General features: G+C 41.9%; 1 protein-coding gene across 2 annotated transcripts in view; it reads left to right on the top strand.

The window, feature by feature from the left end:
• The window catches only part of SIL1 (SIL1 nucleotide exchange factor), a 218238-nt gene that overhangs the window by 123990 nt on the left and 67944 nt on the right, over positions 1-26304 (top strand). For both annotated transcript variants that reach the window (XM_004420126.3, XM_087429727.1), the window contains exons 4-7: positions 1364-1484; positions 9499-9598; positions 17331-17522; positions 23414-23535. In XM_004420126.3, coding sequence (XP_004420183.1) covers positions 1364-1484; positions 9499-9598; positions 17331-17522; positions 23414-23535 — 535 coding nt within the window. The remainder of the gene's footprint in view (positions 1-1363; positions 1485-9498; positions 9599-17330; positions 17523-23413; positions 23536-26304) is intronic.

A 26304-nucleotide genomic window follows, 5' to 3' on the forward strand; every position in this document is an offset into this window, starting at 1 on the left:
GTCAGGTTTATATTTTGAAAAAAATATTATTTATTGTAAAGAACAGTTGGATTGGGAGATAAGAGTAGATAGGGGACGCCAGTTGGAAGGCTATGGCAGTGTCCAGAAGAGAAATGGTGGTGGTTGAACAAGAGCAGCAGTGGGGAGGACAAAGAGAAGGGTATGAATTCAAGAGACATATAGCAGGAAAAATCTCCAGGTTTTAGAGATAGATTGGGTATGGGAGGTGGTAAAGTAGAGGGAATATCAGGGATGACCTGCTTAGCATTCAGCCAGGAAGCGTCAGCAAGGCAATGCTATCCTTTGGCAGGAGAAAGCACAGTCAAAGTTCAGGTGACAAAGCAGCGTCTCTGCTTCTAGATTTCCAGTCTCCTGAAGTGCCCTTTCCCTGCAATTCTCTGTCCCTGTGGCCATTAACATTCCTCTTCGTATTTGTAGAACCTACCACAGTGGCCTGGTGTATAGTAGCTGCTTGGTAAATGTCAGTTGCACAAATGAATGAGTGAGTGCAACATTCCATTTGTAGTATGTTATCTTGCACAGTTGCTTTTTAACTATCCTTGGGTAATTTTGTACAATGTGTATGAATAGCCCATCCATTCACAACGCTTGTTTTCCCAGCTAGTGGATCAGCTCTTCTGAGATAGGTGGGTGTAGGTTTTTAGTTTATCTTGGTTCCAGTCTCTGCCTCCTTGGCTTGCTATGTCCTCTTGCCTTCCAGTCTTGTCCTTCTTCCTTCTCCCTTCTCAAAACGTTTTTAAATGCCACAAATTTTATGTGTCAAGCTCTGGCCTAGGGGCTGGGGAAATAAAAAAGGTGGAGATATAGTCCGTTTGCTCAGGGAGGAGAGAGCCTCATAGAAGGAGCCTGATTAAGTAGATGAGAGCGGTGAAGTGTAAGCTTGCTGGAATGGCAGGTTGTTTGGGATTCTGTGGGATTGTAAGGGGAGGGGCAGGAAGGGTCATGGAGGAGGCAGTAATGTAGCCATATCCTGAAGGGTGAGTAGATATTCATCATTCATCTACTATACATAATAAAAAGGCTTATCATAGCTCAATTTAAAGAAAACAGAACAGCTTAAATATGCAGGTTCTAACTGGGGGGCATTGGTCTCTGGATTGAAGTGCAGATACCCTTGCCCACCTTGCCTCATTCCCTTATTCGGTATGGATTATCAAAAGGAGAATATGTGAATGGTGTGTGTGTGTGTTAGAGAGAGATGGATGGATTCAGGTAACTAAACACAGCAGAGTCTGGTCTTCATGAACTAATTAAGTCCTGTTGGCTTGTTAGCCAACCATTCCATCACTGTGTCTTTCCAAGGACCGTATACCTCATGAGCCTTCTCTCTTCTTGGCTTTAGGTCAGGCTGTCCCTGCAGGATCCCATGTGCGGCTGAATCTCCAGACTGGGGCAAGAGAAGTGAAACTCCAAGATGAAGACATGTTCCGAAATAATTTGAAAGGGTGGAAAAAAGGCAAAAGGTACAGTGTTAACCCTAGGGACTGGGAGGCTTAACAACAGTGATTTTTGTAATACTGAAAGTAATGACAATATAATGTTTCTTACTCAAATTCATGTGGCCTTTTAAAAAAATTTGAAATTTAATAGCCTAGAATTTGTGATAAATCTATCAGGGTTTTGTGGAAGTTTACTTCTACAGTCTTTGGAAAGAAACAGTTTGCAAAGCAAATTGATACTTTAAAAAAGCTGTGGGGGAAATGCTTAACCTGCTTTAAAAATGAAGCTATTTTTCCCAGTACTTTAAGAGCACCCATTTGAATCCCAACAATTAATGTGCTGATTACAGATGAGTCATCTATTCATTAAAACAGGCCTGTTAGGCCTTCTGCTTTGCAGTAATACTTCCTTGGTGAACAATAAAATTGCATTTTAAAGTCTTTGATTCAGACTAACTTTTCCTCTTGTTAGTCCATATTAAACAGGCTTTCTTGTAATATAAAGTTCTCCAATGGTAAGAGACTGCATTATTTTTTAATAAAGATTAGATTATTTGATTTTGGACAATTCATAGTCTCTATTTTCTGTTCTTTGCCTTGAATTACCAAGTTTTTTTTCCTTGCTATTTCCTACACGAGGGAGAAGGAGGTTGAGGAACGGGGTTGCAGAGGCTTCTGGAATTGTGTGGTTTGAAAGGTCAATATAAATACCAGCCATGAAATTTCAAACACGGGGACCAGCAAATTATGGCCTGTGGGCCATATGGGACTGCTACCTGTTTTTGTATGGCCCACAAGCTAAGTTGTTTTCAACATTTTTTTTTTGTTTATTGCAGTAGCATTGGTCTATAACATTGTATAAATTTCAGGTGTACATCTTTATACTTCTGTTTCTGCATAGATTACATCATGTTCACCACCCAAATACTAATTACAACCCATCACCACACACATGTGCCAAATTATCCCTTTCGCCCTCCTCCCTCCCCCCTTCCCCTCTGGTAACCGCCAATCCAATCTCTGTCTCTATGTGTTTGTTTATTGTTGTTATTATCTATTACTTAATGAAGGAAATCATACGGTATTTGACCTTCTCCCTCTGACTTATTTCACTTTGCATAATGCCCTCAATGTCCATCCATGTTGTCACAAATGGCTGGATTTCATCGTTTCTTATGGCTGAGTAGTATTCCATTGTGTATATATACCACATCTTCTTTATCCATTCGTCCCTTGATGGGCACTTAGGTTGCTTCCAAGTCTTGGCTATTGTGTTCACTTTCAGTTTGTGAGTGTCTTTAGGTCTGAAGTGTGTCTCTTGTATGCAGCATATATATGGGTCTTGTTTTTTTATCCAATCAGCCACCCTATGCCTTTTAATTGGAGCGTTTAGTCCATTGACGTTTAAAGTAGCTATTGATAAGTATGTACTTAGTGCCATTTTTTAACTTTTTTTTTCTCAGTGTTTTAATAGTTCTTCTCTGTTCCTTTCTTCTTCTATACAGAATTGATGGTCTCTTTAGTTTGACCTCTGTCTGAAAGCTCTACTCTTTAACTCCCCTCCTCTCTCATTTTATGTTTTTGATATCATATCTAACCTCTTTTTTGTGCATTTGTATCCATTACCCTCTTATCATGGAAATAGATAATTTTTCCTATTTGTGGTCTTCTCTTTTCCCCTTAAATCAGTCCCTTTAACATTTCTTGTAGCACTGGTTTCTTGGTGACAAACTCCTTTAATTTTTGCTTGTCTGGGAAATTTTTGATCTCTCCTTCCATTTTGAATGATAACCTTGCTGGGTAGAGTATTGTTGGCTGTAAGTTTTTTCCTTTTAGCACTTTAAATATATTGTGCCACTCTCTTCTAGCCTGTAAGGTTTCTGCTGAGAAGTCAGCTGATAGCCTTATGGGGTTTCCTTTATATGTAACTTGACTTTCTCTTGCGGCTTTTAGGATTCTCTCTTTATCTTTAATTCTGGACATTTTGATTATGATGTGTCTTGGTGTGGGCCTCTTTGGGTTTATCTTGTTTGGGGATCTCTGTGCTTCTTGTACCTGGATGTCTGTTTCCTTTCTTAGGTTAGGGAAGTTTTCATCTATTATTTCTTGAAATAGATTCTCTGCCCCTTAGTCTCACTCTTCTCCTTCCGGGACACCTATAACACGGATGTTAGTGTGCTTGATGTTGTCCCAGAGGTCCCTTATACTGTTCTCACTCTTTTTAATTCTTTTCTCTTTTACCTGTTCAGCTTGGGTAATTTCTTCTAGTCTTTCGTCCAGCTCACAGATCCGTTCTTCTGTATCCTCTACTCTGCTTTTGAGTCCCTCTAGTGAATTTTTCATTTCCAGTATTGTATTCTTCATTTCTGATTGGTTCTTTTTTATATCTTCCATTTCTTTGTTGACATTCTCACTGAGTTCATCTATTCTTCTCCCCAGATCAGTGAGCATCCTTAACACTCTTTGTTTGAACTCTCTGTTGGGTAGGTTGCTTATTTCTGTTTCACTTAGTTCCTTTTCTGGGGTTTTGTCCTGTTCCCTTACTTGGAATGTATTCCTTTGCCTCCTCATTTTGCCTCTTTCCCTGTGCTTGTGTCTACGTATTAGGTAGGTCAGCTACGTCTCCTGCTCTTGGATAGGTGACCTTAGGTAAGTGATGCCTTAGGAGACCTGCATTGTGCTTCCCTCAGCTCTCAACGTATCAGGGGTGACCCCTATGTGGACTACGTGTGTCCTTCTGTTGTGGCCTGTTTGCTCTCCCTTCAACATTTTTTAATGGTTGGAAAAAAAACAAAAAAGGAATAATATTTCATGACTCATGAAAATTATGTGAAATTCAGATTTCAGTGTCCATAAATAAAGTTTTATTGGAATGCTCATTCATTTATGTATTGTCTATGGCTGCTTTCTTGCTACATTGGCAGAGTTGAGTAGTTGGGATAATCACTATAAGGCTCACAAAGCCTAAAGTATTATCTGGTCATTACAGATAGTTTGTTGCCCCTGTTCTAATACATGTAAGTATTGGGAATCAATCATGGATTGAGCACAGTTAGTGTTACTCAGTCCTTAGATTTTTATTATTTTAACAATGTTTTGCAGTTAGATATGAGGCAGAAAGGGACTTTAGAGACCCAATTCTTACCTAAGTCTTTTTCTTACTATACCTGACAAGAGGTCATTCAGCCTGTCCACGTTTACCTTCAGTCATGTGGCATTCACAGCCCCAGAAAGCACCCTTTTCAGATTTGGGCAGTTTTCATTCTTGGAAAATTCGACTTTATATTGTGATAGATAAGATCAGGAGATATTTGTCTTCCTTATAGTCACCCCAAACTGGTAAGGATCTTTATCTTCCCCCATCTCTCTGGATAGGCCTATACCTGGAGTGACCCAGGTCATATGATGATTCCTTTCTCATAACCACCTAAGAAAAAATCAAATCTTATTGTTGTAACCCCTACCAATCTCCCTTCATCCCCAGCACACATATACACACATATTTCAATGTATCAAAGTACTTCAGGAAGCCTTTTCTCACGTCTAAGCCAAGTCTTATTTTCTAAATAAAAAGTCTTGGTTTAAGAATATTCAGTTAGGCACTTGATTAATTTTGAGTTTTTTATTTGTTGGTTTTAATACTGTGGGAAGTTTTTTCTCTAATACCTGACCATAGATTGTCAGTAGGAGTACTTATTGCTTTGTCTGTTGCTCATATCTTTTTAGAATAGAAAGCAGAGTCATCCATGTGGTCTGTAATAGACACATCATAACAGAGAAATATTTGTCCCTACTCTTGCCTCTTTACTTTTCTCGTTTGGAATGTTTAGAGGGCTCTGCCCCAGAGTGGCCTCCAGGATATACTGGATATGTCCTCTTCCTTCTCAGCATTTATAGGCAGTGGCAAACCTGTCTGAACAGAAGCCCAAAGACATCGACAAGGTGTTGTGGGTATTCACTGCTGTGAGCTCAGTGAGTCTCTGGCTGCCATTGGCGGTGAATTCCTCCTCCTGGGGTGGACCTCATCCTGTGCTTCTTCAATTCTACTTCACAGTGTTTTCCTGGCTCTTTAGCATTTGAATGGGAACAGAGGCCAAAGGGCCGGGCTAATTTCCAAAATTGTTACAGTGTTTTGCTTATCCACTTATCTGTTTTGGGGACAAGTCCCATAGCTTTCCATTAGATTGTCAAAGAAGTTGGTGATCCCACAGAGTTAAGAGCCACTGGCTAGAGAGATAGGGATCGTCCATTCAGCCTAATCCATGGCAGCGGTCTCCACTAGGCCTGCTGGATGTGTGACTGGCCACACTGCTACCCAGAGCCACAATCCCTGTCGGCTCTAAAGCATGGGACAGGGCCCTCAACTCTGACTTGTCACAGAGGCTTCTCCTGGCACTGCCTGACTTCTCCTGGCACTGCCAGTGTATAGTTGGCTCCCAGCAGCAAGTTTTCCTCTTGCTAATTTATATGTTAGGCATTGCCGTATCCTCTGGTTTTAGTCCATATCCCTGTCAGCATCTCTCTTTTTGCCCTGAAACAGCCAGCTTCTTTGTATCATCCTTTTTTGTTTGGAGGGATGAGGGACAAACTGCATTCCAAGTTGTCCCATCTTGAGTTGAGCATTTACCGTGGTACAATATGCTATAGTAGTTAAGGAGTGGGCCAAGGACAGGGCCTTTTACTTGCTCCATTCATTCATTTTCACACCAGACCTATTGAGTGCCCATGTGCCACGCATTGGAGATACAGTAGTAAACAAAACAGACAAGTTGCCAGCCGTATGGAGGCTGGCAGGCAGGAAAACGGGTAAATAAACATACAAGTAAGGTAGTTAGAGGCTGTAATAAATACTAAGGACGAAATAAACAAGGTGATAAGTCCCTGGGGGAGGCCATTTTAGATAGGATGGTTTGGGAAGGCCTTATCAAGATGATATTTGAACTGAGACCTGAAGAATGAGGGGGATTTAGTTATGCAAAGGGTTAGTTTCATGGGTTTGGAGTTAGAGCATTTCAGGCAGAGGGAACAAGAAGAGTCCCTGGCTTTGTCAAGTTCAAGAAACAGGAAAAAGATCAGGGTGACTAGAGAGTAGGAAAAGGAAGAAGACTAATAGGAAATGAGATTGGAGAGGTATGAGGGGCCAGATTGTGTGGAGTTTTGAGAAACATGTTGAGTGTTCTTCATTTAACCAGAATTATAATGGAAAGCCATTGGAGGATTTTGGGCAGGAGAGTGATTTAATTTAATTTAGTTTAGCAAGATCATTCTAGTTGCTATGTATATGGAGAACAGATTGAAGGTGGACAAAAGAACCAGCACAGAGACAATTAGGATGTCCTTTCAGTAGATCAGACAAGACGTAATAGTGGCTTAGTCTAGGATGTCATAGTGGATAGTGGATGAATTTGGAGATTTAATTTGGAGGTTGTGCCAACAGGCCTTGCTTACGATTTAGATGTAGGGGTTGAAGGAAGGTGAGTGGGGGAGGGAAGGGACTCAGGATAAAGCCTCATTTTGGGATTTCTGCATCTAGTTGCTTGCAGGTACCATTTTTTTGTACGACAGAAAAGATTGAGAGAGGGACAGATTTATGGGAAGAACCATCAAGACCTATGTTTTAGTTGTGATAATTTTGAGGTGCCTGTTAAACATTCGAGATCCAAGATATATCAGTTAGGTAGTTGTATAAGAGTCAGGCTGTTACTTGGGAGAGGTTTGGGCCAAAGATGTAAATTTGGGCATCATTGCTTTATAGATATTTAAAAAGAACTAGGAGAGAGTGTAGAGATAGAGAAGAGAAGATTGTCCAGGATTGAACTCTGGGGCATTCTAGCATATAGGGTTCAGGTAGGAGATGAGGAACTAGCAAAAGAATTAGAGAAGGAGAGAGGAAGGGGAAGAACTAGGAGAGTGTGGTAACAAGAAGCCAGGAACGGAGAGTGTTTCAAGGAGAGGTGGGTGAACTGTGTAAATACTGCTGAGTGGTTGAGGAATATGACATTAGTAAAGAGTTCATTGGATTTGGCCATCAATTATTGGTAATTCTGATGAGCAGTTTTAGTAGAGTTGTGGGAACAGAATCCAGATTAGAGCAAGTGGGAATGTAAATAATAGTCAGGAAGGTAGATAGTGAGTGAAGACAATGAGTTCATAAAGTTTTTCTCTGAATGAGAGCAGGGAAATGGCATGATAATTAGAGACTGTGGGGTCAAAGGAGTGTTGGTATGCTGATGGAATCCAATTAAAGGGAAAAACTGATGATGTAGGCAGGAGGGAGCAGTATAATTATGGGAGTTAAAGCGTTTGAAAAGGCAAGTGGAATCTGGAGCATAAGTTTAATAGGAGCAGGGACACCGTCATCCATTATAATAGAAGGGAAAGCAGAAAATATAGTTTCGGGTGCGAGTTTGTGTATAGAGCTGATGATAGGAAGATGAGGGAGTTCTTGAGGATAACATCTGTTTTTCTCAGTGAAGAATGAAGTGAGAATACCAGCTGAGGATGGTTATGTATGTGTTTGTGTGTGTGCGTGCATGCTTGCAGGCACACATGTGGCACACTTGTGTGTGTGTGGTTGGGGCTGAGAGTGGGTGATGATGGATGGCCTGGGAGAGTGGGACTTAAGGCAGTCAGTCAACAGAGATATGAGACATAATGGGATTAGTCCTGACCAAGTCTTAGAGGAGGGAGGAGAAAATCTGTATAAGCTGTGGCCCTAAATACTTAGCTCCCTCTTAGGGGTAAGGAGCAAGGCAGTGGCATCCTTATGCAGCTGGCAGTGGGTGATGCTCTGCCAGGAGAGGGATTCTCTCCCCTATCTTGTAGGATTGTGGTAATGATTTGAATGAAATATTGCTTCTAAAGGGTTAACACAGTACTCAAGACATGGTTAAGTGCTCAATAAATAGAAGTGATTAGCTATTATTGATTAGTTTAGGAGGACTGACGTTTAGAGAAGACAAGTGTTTTTCTTAGGGTCCTCAGGGGTCTCTAGGATGAATAAAAGACTGAATGAGCAAAGCCCTGAGAGCATGTCCCTCTCATGAGAGTTGAGGCCTGCTAGGATCTTGGACTGTGAGACTGATAGGCTCATCTCACCTGGAGCAGAACAGTCCAGTAGCCCCTTCCTCCTCCACCTCTGATATATCTCCTGGGTTATCCTTAATTCCCCCACAGCTGGACAGTCTTATCAAGCGCAGCCCACATTCCACACTTCCCTTTGTCTATATCACTGTTGTTCTTACCTCTGATCACTGTACCAAAATGAGTACTGGTGGTAAAAGTTGCTGTCTACCCCATGAATGCCTTCTCTCCAGTCAAGATGAATGGTTGTGGCTTGGATCAGCTCCAGGGGTCTTTGTGAGGATACCATTCTGGTCTTTGCCAGGTTCCTGAGATTACATCAATGTTGGTTCCTTTCCTCCCTCTCCTTGAAGGCTGGCTATGGAAGATGGTTGGCCTTGATTCTAGTCCTCAGTGTCTCAACCCCATTCTTTTGTCAGGTTGACACATACCTCCTGCATCTACTCTTTGCCCAGGGGTTGGTCTTAAAGGTGTGAATTTATCCAATCTGTTTTCATGAAAACAAGCTGGCTTGTCAAATCAAATCAGGCACATGCTTAGGGAGCTCAGGTCCCTGTTTCTCCCTTTCCTAGAAGAATATAAATAGGGTTCATGTTATTTCCTTTATCTGTGCCCACTGCCTTCCAGGAGGTCCTGCCCTGGCACGTGCTGAAAGAGCAGCATTGCACAGACATTCCAGACTTGTTTCTGGCTGAGAGCTTTCTGTCTGTGGTGGGCCTCTGTCTGCCCTATGCCATTTCCTCTTTTGTGAAATGACCTCATCTTCAGTTGTGTCTTTCCTCCTCTAGTTTTAAGGTAAGATCACCCTGTTGGACTTCTGGCTGACTGAAGGCAAAGGTAGGATAGTGTGCCCTGAGTTAGAGCTGGCCTGATTTAGAGTGCCAGCTACCCAGGGAATTTTCTTTCTCGGGAAAGATGGTGCCTCCCTCCTGACTCTCAACTTCTCTTTGGACAGGCTGGATATCAAAACCAACACCTACACATCTCAGGACCTCAAGAGTGCGCTGGCAAAATTCAAGGAGGGGGCAGAGATGGAAAGTTCAAAGGAAGACAAGGTGTGTGATGTTCTTTCCAGGGAGTTAGGATAAGCCTGCAGTACTGCCTTGAAGGGAATTGCTTTTTCCTGAAGCTTTTGCAACAAATATAGGATAATAATAACAATAACGTTGTAAAATAATTTAAAGAGCAGTTAATGCCAAATAAGTAACCCTTTATAGACTATTAAAAATAAACAATTCTAGGAGCATTTCTCTTATCATTTACGTTAGGATCCAACTTCCCATTACATGTTTGGGGAAATTGAGACACAGAGTAGAGATGGCCATTCTCTCCATTATCACAGACATGAGTGAGGATAATAGAGATTAAAACCCAGATCTCCTCACTTACACTTGGATTAGACATAAGCTTAAAGGACAGAGGAACTGGGCTGGGAAGGAAGAAGCCTGGTTCCTTGTCCTTGTCCTTTGAACATGTAGCAAATGTATTCACTTTTCCAGGCCTAAGGTTCTTTAAATGTACAACATAGGGTGGGACAAGAGGATAGCTGAGGTTTCCTCCAGCTCTGAATTCGTCTACATGCTAAGGAAATGAGAAGGAAAAAGAGGCAGAATTGCAACCGCTTGGCTATACCCCTAATGTCTGGAAGGCTCATAGGTACAGACCTATACCAAAAAGAAATCACACTCTTAGTTGGATCATGAGCTCATGTGTTAGCCAGAGAATGTCACAAATCGCTTTTTACATTTCCAGTTGAGTCCTATCGTTGAAAGATCCTCCTCTGATGACCACCTTGGAAACCTTTCTGAGTTCTCCCTCCCTCCTCTCCTCCTCACAGTCCCCTTTGCTTTGCCTACCTCTCTGCCCTCGCCCCAGAATCCTGGCAGTATCTTGGAGGGGCAGCGTCAGGTTCTTGACAGCTTGTATGTTAGTGGAGGAAGCCTTAGGTCCCTCAGATCCTTCAGAGTTAAGTATTTCTGAGACAAATGAACCTTTTTTTTTTTTGGTGTGGGGGAGAACCTAGTTAAGATATGTTAATATGATGCCAAGTCTCCATGTCTTTACTCATCTTACCAAAGTCACATCTCCTGTCATGGAGAGTATATGTGGTGTGAGAAGGTGAGTAGCAGGATGGCAGTGGCAGCACCAATGAGTAAAGGAAGGTGATGAATAAAATTCCATCCCATCACAGGTGTATTAACTGAGAGGGGTAAGGAAAAGCAAAAGTACCAACCTAGGGAAAGTGATGGTGGGAGAGGAGAGCAATGCGTGCCTAGGTGCCTGAAGCAGATATTGATGAGCTCTTTCCCACTCCTCATCCCCTCACCATGGGCTCCATGTGGGGCTGATGAGAACATGAAAGTCAGCCCCTGTTCCATGTCTTCTCTGTGGGTGGAAGACCCATGGCACCCATGTCTCTTCTCTTTGTTCTCTTTAATGGCATTCTTCTCCCATAATTCAGTTAGTGTAGAAAAGTATGAATATTATGAAAACATTTTTTAAGTGTAAAAGCAAGAGATTAAGTTTTCAGTTGCTGTTTTTTTTTGCAATTAAAAATAATCCTATCCCCTCGCAAGGAGAGGTCCCATTAACAGTACCCAAATACAAGATCCCTCTACCAGCTAATTTGAGTAAGCTGCCGTTTCTGAGATATGGCTGCCACACTATTTCTTTACTTCTGTGGAGCAGGTTGTCAGCTCCTTCATGGAGTTGCTGCGTTCTGCGGTCTTTCTCCCACTTTCATTTAGAGCATGTGTGGACTGACTCGGCTCACTGCCAGTGCACTGGGACTGGCAAATAAATGGACTTGCAGTAGGTTGGGGAGTTTCTTACATGTCTCAAGCTCCTGGCTGCAGATGCCATCATACTTTTTGTTTATCAATCTTTAAACCCAGATTGTGTGGTGGCTTGCAAGTACAGCATGGTGCTTTTGCTATTTATAAAGACAATACTGTCAGATATTGCGCCATAGCCTGTCAATTGAGTGAATGTTTTTGTGGACTTGAATTTTTTTGGAGAAGGGCATCAACTCCATTGTATTCATTGCTATCTTAGATTTTAGAGAATCGGTCCTTCTGAGAGTCCCTTGCTTAGTGGAAAAGCTCTGTCTTGCCGAACAGATTGGGGCTGTTATTGTTGGATTGATCCGTTTATCCCTCTATTACTGTACAAATTGATGCTTTATGTTTTATCATGTCAGCTGTTGTTCACCTGTATCCTATAAATTGCTCCATTTTAAAATATGCCCTTAAACTTTTGATTCTGGACAAGATAAAATAGACTCATTTCTCCCTATTCCTCCTGCTAAGGAAAGCTAAAAACCCTGGGCATAATACTAAAAGCAAATATAAGAAGACTCTACAAGGTGGGAAGAAGAAGGCGAACTGGCTGGGGACTTGGAACTTGAGGAATGACATGGCATTGTGTTCCTTGGATTTTCTTTTTGCTCTCTATATATCCCAAAGTGGGCACCGGAGAAGTCCACATCTTGAAAATGCCAACAGGTACAGATAGAAAAAAGCCCTAAGAAAGGCCTGCTCTTTCTAGAGAAAGGACTGGGAAAAGGGCAGCCTAATAGGACAAAAAACTTTATGACAGTACCTGTCCTACTTTAGCCAAAGACTATGGAAATCTCCCCACTCTCACCCTTAGTGCCAGTGGAAGTTAAATGGGGAACTTGGATTTCCGCCTCCCACTTGGTGGTAGTAAGCTGCGCTCATTTATCTACCAGAGTGGTGTCAGCCTAAGCCAAGTAGGGAGCCTGAACTTACACCCCCTCCCAGTGGCAATGAAATGGTGTGAGGCAGTGCTCTGCTACCTCTACCAAGGTGGTGTCAGCGAGAGTTGAGCAGAGCCTGAATTTCTACCCTCTTCCCAGTGGTAGGAGACTTCTCTGCTTCCCCCACTGGTGTGTTACCAGTAGAGACCAGGTGTGGAGACTGGTTTTACACCCTCCACATGGGAATAGCAGGCTGCTTCTCCTGTTGCGGTGGTGTCAGCAGAGGCCAAGAAGGGAAGCTGAATATCTGTCCCTTGCCTGGCAGCACCAAGGTGGTTTTTCACTTCTCCTAGCTGAGGTCGGGGGTGGACGGTAAATAAAGAGTCTATACTTCCACTCTCTACCTGGTGGTAGTGAGGCAGTGTGAGGCAACATTCTGCTCCCTACTCTGGGGCAGTGTCTGTGGGGGTAAGTGAGAAGCCTGAATTTCCACTCCCAGACTAGCAGCAGTGAGGCAGTGCTTTAATTCCGCCACTGGGGTGATGTCTGTAGAGGGAAAAGAAGGACTTCCACTCCCTGTGTCCAGCATCTCACGGTGGCAGGTGCTGCTCTTCCTCCTCTTAACTGGAGAGTGGTGGTAGGATTTTGGAGAGAAGAGAGCTGGATAAAGGGATTTTGCAGATGAAGTCCTGGGCATACTCCCTACTGACCCACACAGGAAACTGACTAGAATTAACACAGCAGAAGATTTGAGAACTGAACTACAGTGTGGAATCCTGCCCAGGTTTTTGGATTAGCCTCTGGTAGCACACAAAGGAAGCAGACCAAAATAACACTGCAAAGCCTCTGAAAACTAAATTGTCTTGGAGTCACAGACATACAAGAAGGCTAGAACCAGCATAATAAACCTTCTAAACAGTGTGACTACCTATTGAAAAGGAAGATTTGATAGAATTCGGAGTCTTATAACTTAATACCCGAAACGTCCAGGATACAATAAAAAAAATCCCTCATCATACCAAGAACCAGGAAAATCAAAACTTGAATTAGAAATGACAACAGATGCCAACTGAGATGACGTGGAAGTTGAAATTATCTAACAAGGATGTTAAAGCAGCTATCATAAAAATGTTTCAACAAGCAATTATGAACACTCTCAAAACAAATGACAACCTCAGCAGAGAAACAGAAGATATAAAAAAGAACCAAATGGAATTTTAGAACTGAAAAATACAACTAAATTTTTAAAAAAATCACTAGATAGGCTCAATAGCAGAATAGGGATGAGAGAGAAAAGAATCAGTGAACTTGGGGACAGATAAAAATTCCTTAACCAAATAACAGATAGAAAATAGTTGGGAAAAAAAATGAACAGAGACTTAGGGACCTGTGGGACTATAACAAAAAATCTAACATTTCTGTCATCAGAGTCTCAGAAGAAGAGAAAGAATTTGGGGCTGAAAAAATAATCAAAGAAATAAAGATGGAAAAATTCTCAAATATGGTGAAAGGGATAAACCTATAGATTCATGAAGCTGAGTGACTTCTAAATAGAATAAACTAAAAGAAATCAACACCATGACACATGACAGTCAGACTTCTGAAAACTAAAGACAGAAAAAAGTCTTGAAAGCAGCTAGACAGAAACAACACATTATCTCTAGGGAGCAATGATTGAATAACAGCCGATTTTTCATCTGAAAAAGAGGCCAGAAGTCTGTGGCATAACATTTTTCAAGTGCTGAAAGAAACAAACTGTCAACTCATAATTCTATAGCCAATGAAAATATCCTTAAGGAGTGAAAGGGAAATCAGGACATTCTCACACAAAAGAAAATTAAAAGAATTTGTCACCAGCAGACCTACCTAAAAGAATGACTAAAGAATATTCTCCAAATAGAACGGAAGTAACAGAAGGAAACTTGGAACATCAGGAAAAAAGAACAATGAAATGAATAAAAATAGGGGAAAATATAATAGAGTATCCTTCTCTCAAGTTTTTAAAATTATGTTTGATAGTTGAAGCAAAAATTATGACATCATCTGTAACTCCATATATGTTCAATATGAATTTCACTGTCAGGGTTATCACTTTTTGTTTCTTTGCTGCGCTTTCATCCTTGGTGGCCAAGCCTCTCTTTTGATGATCCATTTTTATGAAATGTTACATGGATTTGTCATTGGGGGATGAGGAAGCCATACAACTACATACTTGACATCTGTGTGTGAACTGAATAGTGAATGTACAATGACCAGTCACTGACAGACTTTACAAGAAGTGGTAGGATCAGCCACCAATCATGATGGGCATTTATGTTATTTATGTAGTGATTTGTGGATTGAAGAACTAGTAGCCAAGTTGATACTTCATGCAATTACAGTTAATATACTGTGGCAACTGAAATTTGTCTTGTTGGGAGACTGGTGTTACTTAAACTGTGGTATTTGAAATTGGTGCATATCAGATCTATGCAAAGCAAGGACTATCTGTATCTAATAAAAGATTTGTATCTACAATATATAAAGAACTCTGAAAATTCAACAGTAAAAACCGACAACCTATTTATAAAATGGGCAAAGGACATGAACAGACATTTCACCAAAGAGGATATGTAGATGGCAAATAAGCACATGAAAAGATATTTAATGTCATTAGCCATTAGAGAAATGAAGATTAAATCCACAATGAGATATCGCTATACATCTATAGAATACCTAAAATAAAAATGGTGATAGTACTAAATACTAGTGAGGATGTGGAGAAACGGAATCTTTCATACATTGTTGGTGGGAATGTAAAATGGTACAGCCTCTGTGGAAAATAGTTTGGCAGTTTTTTATAAAACCAAACATATGTTTATCATACGACCCAGCAATTGCACTCTTGGGCATTTATCCCAGAGAAATAAGAACCTAAGTTTATACAAAAACCTTTATACAAATGTTCATGCAGTTTTATTCATAATAGCCAAAACCCGGCAACAACTCAAATGTTCAACAGGTGAATAGTTAAACAAACTGTACATCTTATACAATGGAATACTACTCAGCGTTAAAAAGAAATGGAACCATTGATATGTGCAGTAACTTGGATAGATCTCAAGTGCATTATGGTTAGTAAAAACCAATCTCAAAAGGCTACAGACTGTATGATTCCATCTGTATAACGTTCTCCAAATGCCAGAATTATAGAGATGGAGAACAAATTAGTGGTTGCCAGGCACAGGGATGGGAGGAAGAGAGTAGGAGGATGAGGTGCAGCTATAAAGGAGCACAGTGGAGTTATTTGGTGGTGATGGAACAGTTCTGTAGCTTGATTGTTATGGTGGTTACATGAATCTATACGTTTGATAAAATTGTATAGAATTATACACACACATACATGCAAATGCGTACATGTAAAAGTTACACCTGTACATGTACAGGTGAAATCTGAACAAGGCCTGTGGTCTAGTTTAAATAGTATTGTACCTATGTCATGTTCTTTGTTTTGATATTGTACTATTGTTATGTAAGGTGTTACCACTGGGGGAAGCTGAGTGAAGGGTACATGGTACTTGCTGTAGTATTTTTGTAATTTCCTGTGAGTTTAGAATTATTGCAAAATAAAGTTGTTGTTTTTGTTGTTGTTTTGTTTTTTAAATTATAATTTTTATTTATTTATTTATTTTCCCCCAAAGCCCCAGTAGATAGTTGTACATCATAGTTTCACATCCTTCTAGTTGCTGTACGTGGGACGCGGCCTCAGCATGGCCGGAGAAGCGGTGCATCGGTGCGCGCCCAGGATCCGAACCCGGGCCGCCAGCAGCAGAGCGCGCGCACTTAACTGCTAAGCCTCGGGGTGGGCCGTGTTTTGTTTTTTTAAAAAAGAGCAAGGCACATATCATTTTTGTGAGGGAGAGGTGACTGTTTTCTTATCCTGCTCACTTGCCTGTCATCCCACAGTTCTAGGCAGTGACTCAGCTTTCTCAGACCTCTTTGCTTGGCCTTTGGCAGCCATCCAGCATCCTTTAGCTGGGTGTAGGGAGAGCATTTCACTGTTGTTTTAGCCCAAAGATGTAGGATATGGCATCCCACAAATGCGATTGCTCTGCTAGGGGCTAGGTCTTTTTGAAAAAGAGGCTAATTCATTTCTTTGGTTGGTGTTTCTATGGAGTGCTTGTAACAGGGGCGAAAACCCATAGGTAATAGATGAGCAATTTGGAGCTGACAGCTGCTCATCATCCTGCTTTTTATAAATATTCGTGCCTTTTAATTTTTCTTGGAAGATAGAAACACAAACCACTGTGACCTTTCAGACTTTTTACAAGCACTATCCTCTAAAATTGGGAAGAAAACAGGGAGTGTCACATGTGTAAAATATGTAATTAAAGTCTTTTATTCACCTCCAACATAACTTCGTTTTTAAAATCTTTATATGTGTGTGGGGGGGCGAGATTGAGAAAAAATTGTTTGAGACTTGAGTATAGTACATACAGTAATTTAGCCACTTCAAACAGTTGAACAAATTGTACACCTGTAGTTAGATTGACAGTAATGACAGTGATTTAATTTTTATCAGCAGATTTCTCCCACTCTGACAGCTCTTTACCCACAGTTTCCTACATCCAGGTTTCCCTAAAATGTTACTGAATTGGGCAGGGCAAAGCCAAGATATTCTATGACTGTAGAAGATAGAGAACCAGGCTGTAGATTATTCCACCTTAGACCTCAGCCTTCTCATGTGAGGTTATGGGTTGAAGGTGAGCTTGCATTGCTTCCCCTGACCTCAGTGATTGCAACAAGAAGACTTTCCCTTCTTCCTGAACATTGAAAGTTAGACTGGGATAAGTGAAACTTGGAAAATCTTGAGTATCTTTTTGGGGCAGAGGGCTATATGGGTAGACTCTGAGGGCTCTCTTCTGTAGGCATCTTAGAAGGTAACTGGATTTTTAATAGTATAGATTAAAGAAGATTTTGAGTCCTGGAGCAGTAATTCTTTGAGGATGGGCATCCATGGTAGACCACAGAGGTCTTGGGGAGATATCACCAATCGATTTGATTAATCATCTGTTTGCTGCTTTCCTTAGGCAAGGCAGGCCGAGGTTAAACGGCTCTTTCGCCCTATTGAGGAGCTGAAGAAGGATTTTGAGGAGCTGAATGTTGTCATTGAGACTGACATGCAGATCATGGTACGACTGATCAACAAGTTCAATAGTTCCAGCTCCAGTCTGGAAGAGAAGATTGCTGCACTCTTTGATCTTGAATATTATGTGCATCAGGTATTATATTTCCTTGTCCATAACTCTGACTTTTACCTAACAGCTCCAAAAATAAACTCCCCTGCCCTAAGCTCTAAGAAAATAGCGTCAGCATCTTTACTTCTCTCCCAGGGCGTACAGTATTTTTAATCTAGGCCAAAATCTGTTGTAGTAAAATACATTCTTAGAGGCCAGAGCCAACTTCTTTTTTGTTTGGAGTCTTACCTCCTTTACTTTTTCAACACTGAGGATGTAGCAAAAGTAAAGTAGACATGATCCCTGTTCCGTGTAGCTTATAGTCCAGAAGAGGGAACAATTAAATAATGAACAGTTGAACAATGAACAAATTAACAATTTAATGAGATAATTTAAGATTGTGATAAGGGTTCCAGAGGGTAATGTAGGAGTATAGTCAGGGGTATTGGGGAAGGCTTCTTTGAGGATGTGACATTTAGGCTGAGCATTAAAGAATGATTAGGGGTTGGTAAAGAGGGGAGATTAGAGCAGGGGATGGCAAATTATGGCCCGTTTGCCAAATTTGGCCCACTGCCTGCTTTTGTAAATAAAACTTTATTGGGACACAGCCACACCTATTTGTCTATGTATTGTTTTATTGTTTTTGGCTGTTTTCATGCTACAATGGCAGAGTTGAGTAGTTGTGACAGAAACCATATGGCTCACAAAGCCAAAAATATTTGCTTTCAGGCCCTTTAGAAAAAGTTTACCAACCCTTGGATTAGAGTATTCCAGGCAGAGGAAACAGCATGTGTAAAGATTCTGAGACAGAGAAGAGCTTAGTGAGATTGAGGACTTGGAAAAGATTGGAGTGACTGGAGTGCAGTGACCAGGATGTGGGGTAGCATAGATGTGGGGTAGCATAGATAAAGTGGAAAGGTTAGGGAGTCAGAGAGGTGGGGCTGGGACTATCACACTCTTTATGATTTTGATCTTGATCCTAAGAACCATTGGAAAGTTTGAAGCAGAGAAATGACTGATCAGACTTGTGCCATAATTATAATAGTTAATATTTATTGATCGTTATCATATACTAGGTACATATTCATGCTTTGTACACATTAATTCATTGACTTCAGCTGCCTCGTGAGTAGGCGCTACTATTAATCCCATTTTATAACCAAGGCAAGTTAAGATCACACTTGTGATTCCCTGAGGTCACTCAGTTAGTGAGTGGTGGAACTGCGATTTGCAACAAGGTCTGTCTGACCCTAAACTCTGTGCTCTTACCCTTTTGGCCACTCTGCCTCTCACAGGATACTGGTACTGTTTGAATGAAGCTCAAAAGGGAAGAGGTGGATCTAAAGAGAAGGAGCCAAGAGAAGCCATTTGTTTACTAAGGAATTAATTTATTGCATGCCTGTTAAGTCCCAGGTGCTGTTCCAGGCACTTAAGATACATCTGTGGGGGCCGGCCTGGTGGCGCAAGCAGTTAAGTGCGCACGCTCCACTGTGACGGCCCGGGGTTTGCGGGTTCGGATCCCGGGCACGCACCGACGCACCACTTGGCAAGCCATGCTGTGGCGGCGTCACACATAAAGTGGAGGAAGATGGGCACAGATGTTAGCCCAGGGCCAGTCTTCCTCAGCAAAAAGAGGAGGATTGGCAGATGTTAACTCAGGGCCGATCTTCCTCACACACACACACACAAAAAGATACATCTGTGAACAAAATTGGAGCTTACCTTTTAGCAGAGGCAGATAGATAATAAACATAACTAATAAGTAAGTTATAAATAATATGTTTGAAGGTGATAAATATTGTGGAAAATAAAAAGTAGAGTACGGTAAGAATTGGCAGTGTTGGGAATGAGCATCTCAGGCAGGAGAAACAGTAAGTACCAAAGCCCTAAGGTGGGAGCATGTCTAGTGTGTTTGAGGAACCACAAGGAAGTCAGCGTGACTGGAGCTGAGAGAAGAGGGAGAGAAGTAGATGAAGCTCAGAGAGATAATTGGAGGAATATCATGGAACACCTTGTAGGCCATGGAGAAGAATGAAATTGAACATTATTGGAGGATGCTGAGCAGAAGAATGACATGATCTGACTTGCTTTTAAAGGATCTCTCCAGTTGCTGTGTTGAGAATTAGACTGGAGGCAGGGGGCGTGGATAGAAGCAGGGAAACCAGATAGCAGGCTATTGCAGTAATCCAGACTAGGGACAATGGTGGCCCAGGAAGGCTGTGTAATCCAAATCAAAGGCTTATTTGAGATCCTTATCGAAACATAGATGTTCAACATCCTCCCACGCACAACAGCGTCCTTGTTCTCTATAAACTAGGCTAAAAGACATTCTTTCTTTCTTTTGGATTTTGCCAGCCTTTGTGGTGGTGAGAGAGGATGAGTGTATACTGTATCTGCAGGAATTATGGGGCAACCTCTTCATCTTCTCTCTGCTCATGGCTCTTTCTCAGGCTTCAAATAGCAGGTCTGTGATCCTCTTAGAGAAAAAATGGACTTGGGTTCTCTTTCCTCTTTCCAATCTTTCTCTCCAGGGCAACAAACAAAAATTCCAGCAGCTTTTCTGTTATAGATATTTAAAGGATTAAGGATCCTAGGGGTTATTGTCCAATTCAGTCCTGCTCTGATGTTGACAGCTTTTATTTTTTCTCATCTTAACATACTTGGATGGATCTTTAGGTATCAGGTTTCTGTAGGCTCTTCCTTTAGTCACAGGATAAAAGGCCAAAATGACTAGAGAGCTTATCATACCTAGAGAGGAGTGAGTACATGGGAGGCTAAGCAGGGCCCCAACAAATTTTGTTTTCTCTGCAAGCCTGCTGGTCACCTGGTAGTGTCATCTCTAGGGTGACATCCCATTCTGCTTTCATAGCTTTTTACTGGGTGGGGTAAACAGTTTCTTGGACATCACCAAATTCAGCTTGAGGTCAGCCCAGGAACCAGTCCCCTGGTGGAGGCCAAACTTGCTCTGTTGGCAGAAGGTCATAAATGTTCTGGACCATTGGCCTTTTGATTGAAAATATAGTCTTTAGTTTGGGCTGGTATGTCAGGCTTCCACACAACAGTGTTAAGTTGTGATTTCACAGGGGGATTAAAGAAGATGCAGCTCAGCCTCGAGTTCTAGTTGTGATGGGGAATTGGGGTGAGGTAGTGCTACCTTTGAGGAAGATAGGACTTTTCTTGCCAGAAACTTCACCTGTCCACTCCTATTCTAGACCCACTGATTGGAAGTTTTGAGGAGCCATGGGCTTCAAGGACCTAAACTGGATCTGCCCAAGGATTTCTCACAGCCATATTTGAATTATTAAAAAGGATTTGTGAAAAGCAAAACCGTGTGTGTAGAAAATAGTTTGTGAGTTATTTATGAGGAGCGGCCTCTGTCTGCCCCATCCACCGTGAGGCGGTGTGTTAGCCTTCCCTCATATGACTCCTCAATTATTTACCGTCACTATTTCTCCCTTTCTCTATTTCCTGTCTTCTCATTGTCTTGTCAGAGCTCTGGTTCTCTTTTTCCCTCTTGAATGTTGGCACAGTTCCCTACTGCCCCCTTCCTTATGTACTCCCTCCTTCTACCTTGAGTTCCTCTCCACCTGTCCCACCCTACACTGAAGGCAGCCTGGGAAAAGTTCTGGCCACAGACCCAGATGGGGAGCTGCAGACCTGGGCCCTGGTCCTGCCTTCTCATGTGTGACGCTGGGCAGGGCCCAGATTTTGGAGCTTGATCTTCTGTGTGTGCGGTGGGCAGAATGACTCTTTTCTTCCTCATCTCCAGTAAAATAACAAATGAGAAAACATCTTGAAAAGGCTGAAGTGCTTATATAAATGTCAGCATTTATAACACCCTGAATTATCTTTGTAGTAATAAAGTGAATTTAGAACAGAACCTCTGTGACTCTGGGCTGCCTTGCTCTGGGGCTGTCAGAGTGGCAGCTGCTCACGCCAGCTTTGGTAAGTAACCGTCCCAGGCATGGAATGACAGGACTCTGAGCCATGGTTTTGTATCCAGAAAACCTGGAGGAAGGAGGAACGAAGGAGAGGCAGTGAATTCTTAGATTTTAAAATCAGAGTATGTGAGGAAGGAAGGTTTGCTAAGTATTATTTGTGCTTATGTCAGCAAAGCACCCAGCTCTGAGTCTCCCTAGTTAGCTGGGCTATGGCCCAATAATCATTCCTCTTCATAAGGACAGATTAGGGCAGAAAAATCCCAGCCCTGGTTTGGGGCCCTTATGGCAGAACAGACTCCATGCTTATTTCACGACCCTGGATTGGTGATCTCTTCAGATCTGTGGTACCAGGGACGCATCCATTTTGTTGGCACAGATACCCCAGATTGCCTTTTTTACTCACAGTGGAGTTTACTTTAGTAATATTTTTGTCTGATCAAATTCATTCACTGGGGGCCGGCCTGGTGGCACAAGTGGTTAAGTGTGTGCACTCCTCTGCGGCAGCCTGGGATTCGCCGGTTTGGATCCCGGGCACGCGCCGATGCACCACTTGTCAGGCCATGCTGTGGCAGGCGTCCCATATAAAGTGGAGGAAGATGGGCATGGATGTTAGCCCAGGGCCAGTCTTCCTCAGCAAAAAAAGAGGAGGATTGGCAGATGTTGGGTCAGGGCCGATCTTCCTCACAAAAAAAAAAAATTCATTCATTGGTTTGACGATTATTTATTGAGCACCTAACTATATGCTCAGCACTATTCTAGTCACTGGACGTATGACAGTGGACAGTCAGACAAAAACCCCTGCTCTTGATATTATATCAGAATGTAGAAGAATGATCTTCTAAGTGACATGAACAGGCTAAGCCCACCGCAAAACATAGGCAGAGTCAAATATAGTCCTTCAAGCTCAATTTCTCCGTTAGAGCCCTTTTCCAATTCTGAACGACACAGTCAGGTAGAAAAGGACTCTGTGGCGTCTGAAGGAAAAAGGTGGGTAGCAGTCATCTTGTTGTTGGACTCTAGCTTCCTGATGATTTATAGAGTGGGATCAGCAGGTGGGCAAGAGGCAGCCTTTGTAGCAAGAAAGATATTTTCAAGGGAGACTGTAGCTGCTACATGGGGAAAACAGGATCCAGTGACCTTCCTGAGGAAGTTGAGTTTTCTTGTTCTAGGACACTAATGAAGCTTGGGGAATGAGATCCCCTATAGAATAAAAGAGAGAGAGAGAGAGAGTCTGGACTTGGGGCTTTGGACCTTAAATGATAGCCTAGACTAGTGCTATCTGATAGAACTTTATGTGATGATGGAAATGTTCTGCACTGTCCAATAATAGCCACTAGCCCATGGTTCAGGCCTCAACTAAAGCCTTTGAGAGAGACTTCTGTGTAGATTTTATCATGAATATTCTAAGATTCAGTCAACCTTATTCTGTATGAAGTGAAGAAGAGGGAAGAGAAGGGTACTATTGTTATTCCTCTCCTAGCACTCTTCCAGCCCCCGTTCCCCCTGTAACAGGTTCCTTTTATAGTCCTTGACTTCTAATTAAAAATCAGCTTTTTTTTTTAAGGGTCTGCTGCTTCCAGTGCCCACATTGGGGCAGGACATCAACAGGAAGCATGGCACCATTTAGTAGTGCTGATGACGCCAGATCTTTGTGTTAACAGCTTGTACATTAGGAGTAAGCCTTGTGACTCATTATGGTATTAGAATTTTCCAGGACATGTTTGGCATAAGCAATAGCTAGGTGCCATTTCTGCCAGTTCCCACGCAGGTGCTCATAAATCATGTTAGATGAATTAGGAGTTCTTCAATTTAAGATTATTTAAAAATTTAGTTTGTTTTTACAAACCCTTTCCTAGTTAGTCAAAAAGGCCACTGTTGCTTTTTACTTGACTTTTTACTTTGTTTTTGAATAGCCACCAGAAGAAAAGCTATAAGAACTCTTCTTTCCTTGAAGATGGCTGTACTGTATGTACTAAGCAGAGCCCTTTGTTACAGATGGATAATGCACAGGACCTGTTTTCCTTTGGTGGCCTTCAAGTGGTGATCAATGGGCTGAACAGCACAGAGCCCCTGGTGAAGGAATACGCAGCGTTTGTACTGGGGGCTGCCTTTTCCAGGTGAGCAGCGTGGATGGACAACCCATTGGTCAGAATCATTTGGGCCCTTCAGGTGAAGTCTAGCTTTACTCTTGGCCTGATTGGCCTGGCAGAAGGTTATACTTGAACTCATGCACGTCCCTATCCATATTTCAGTGTAATCCCAATGAAACTAGAGTAAGAATTTGATTCTGCCCTTACTCCAAGTAGACAGAAATTTTCACCCATGTTGTCATTATCTGTGAGTCTCTGTTCCTCCTCTTCTTTTATATATATGGACATTTAATAGCATATTTTAGGTCACACTTTCTGTGTTATTCAAAGCTAATAAAATGTTTGACTAGGGGCTGGCCCAGTGGCGTAGTGGTTTGCATGCTCCACTTCGGCAGCCGGGGGTTCGCAAGTTCAGATCCTGGATGTGGACCTACACACCACTCATCAAGCCATGCTGTGGTGGCAATCCGCATGCAAAAACTAGAGGAAGACGGGCACCGATCTTAGCTCAGGGTAAATCTTCCTCAAGCAAAAAGAGGAAGATTGGCAACAGATGTTAGCTCAGGGCTAATCTTCCTCACCAAAACAAACAAACAAAAAAAGTTAGACTAACCATAAATAATTGAGAAGAAGGAGAATGAACTCCAAGAGTTGATCCTTTTGGCAGTAAAGATACATCTGATGATGAATAAAGGATGAACCTACCAAGGAGGGCCTTTTGAGGGGAATGTGCCTTCCCCTAGTTGTCTGGAACCAATCAGCATTTATAAATAATCAGGTTATTGCACTCTCTGGATTGGGAGTTGTTTAAATTTCAATTACTCTGACTTGTGCTAGAAGACTGATCAGGCAAGAGGAGTGGGGAGACAGCATTTCTGAAGAGTGGATGCAGAAAGATATGTGGGCACCACATCATTATACTCATCCTAAAAAAAGTCAAGATGTCTTCAAGCTGCAATTGGTCCATTGGAGTTGTAGTTCCTTCCATTTTTGAAAATCGGCTGCTAGGACCATTTGTGCCTCTAAAACAGGAACCGATATTCTGATTCTTGCTGCAAGGACATGGGTAGTGGCTTTTAAGGGTTGCCCTGCTTGCCTGCAGGAATTGTGATGTTGCAGGAGAAAGGCTATTCTGAACATTTTTACCATTGGAGACTTTGTTTTGAAAAGATTCCCTTTGCCTTTCATCCATGCTTATCTTCATTTAATCAGAATTTCAGTCTGATGCTCTCTCATTCTGAGAAGCTTCACTATCTTTTCTTAGTAAATTGAGGGGCAAAGCTGGGAAGTCCAGAAGAATTGTTCCATGAGGAGAGGCTGAGAGCACTGCAGGCCTTTGTTTCCTTTATCACTAACCTGCTAAAGCCCTGGTTGTCCTGTGGTTGTGTTGTTGACAGTCAAGGCTGTGGCCTCCAAGGCACTCCACCTCCCTTGGTCTCACCTACCAGAGCCAGGCAGTCTCCTAGGAATCACAGGGAAATCTCTGCCTGTGCATCCACTGGAAAGGTGGGGAATCTGTGAGTTTGTCATTGGTAGCTGTGATTTCAGCCCTGGAGAAGTTCAAGGTCTTGTCCTCATAAGGCTTTAGTGGCTTGAGAACTTACTGAGGCTCACTTTTTGTTTCTCAAGTGATAAAATAGTTAAACATTATTAACCTCTCTCCCCAGACCATTTTTGGAAATCTTTTCTGTAATCCCAAGCACTTTCTTTCTACTTTCAATATGAACAAATGATCCTAGATGTCCCTTGCCATTGCTTATGGAAACACATTTCTTGGAGGAAACTGTGTAGCGTCTTGATGTCACATCTTAGTTAAAGGGGACTAACTAAGTGACAAGAAGCATGCATTAGGCCTGCTTAGCAGGCCATAACTCACCCAGGGGCTGTGCCAATATGTGATGTTATTAAGACTTTTCTGTGATTGTATTAGCATAAGAACATGTTAACGTTTATGCGGCATCACTAAAATTTAAATAGAGATAAATATGAAATATTGCAATGTAGTGTTTTGGTGACAAGCAAACTGCTATATTCAAAATGTTCTAGCTGGGCTTTTGATGGTTCACTGGAGGGCAGTTACAATGACAGCATGGTATGGTGCCAGAGCTTTTGGAAGTCAACAGCATGCTCCTGAACATCATGAAAATGTCAATATTTTATGTAAAGAGGAACTTGATGCAAGGTAAGAATAGTTCTATGCAGAGAGGCAGGTTTCAGTGCTCTATTCTGATATTCATTATCTACTCTTGATGTCCTAAGTATTGGTTCTGCAGCTCCCTACCTGCCCCTGGCATACAGGTGTACACACACATCTCACACATGTGCCTGCAGACACACACACACACAGACACACAGACACACACACACAGAGTGGTTGGATGAGCTTGCTCTTTGTCAAGAGGGCATTCGAGGGACAGTGAACACAGAGGAATCATGGAGTCCCAGGATTTGGGGGTGTTATTTAGAGGTCACTCCTTCTAGTTTTCTGCTGATGGGCAAGAAACTGCTCAATCAGTCCAGATGTTTGGGTAATTTGGAAGGACTAGGCAGACCACTGTAGCTGGAGTCAGAAAATCTAGGTTCAAGTCCAATCTCTACCATTTCCGGGCTGTTTGCCCACGGGCAAGTGATTTCACCTTTCTAAGCCTCATCTTTTTCATTTGTTAACTAGGAACAATAATAGAGATGTTCTCTGAATTTCATAAGATTAATTGAATATGAAATAACATAATATACAATAAGTCCTATGAAAATGCCTATAAAGTACCTGTCAGTGTTAAGGGATATAACATCATC

This window comes from Ceratotherium simum, chromosome 4 (assembly GCF_057802395.1).
Source record: "Ceratotherium simum simum isolate JZ-2026a chromosome 4, ASM5780239v1, whole genome shotgun sequence".
Lineage (NCBI taxonomy): Eukaryota > Metazoa > Chordata > Mammalia > Perissodactyla > Rhinocerotidae > Ceratotherium > Ceratotherium simum.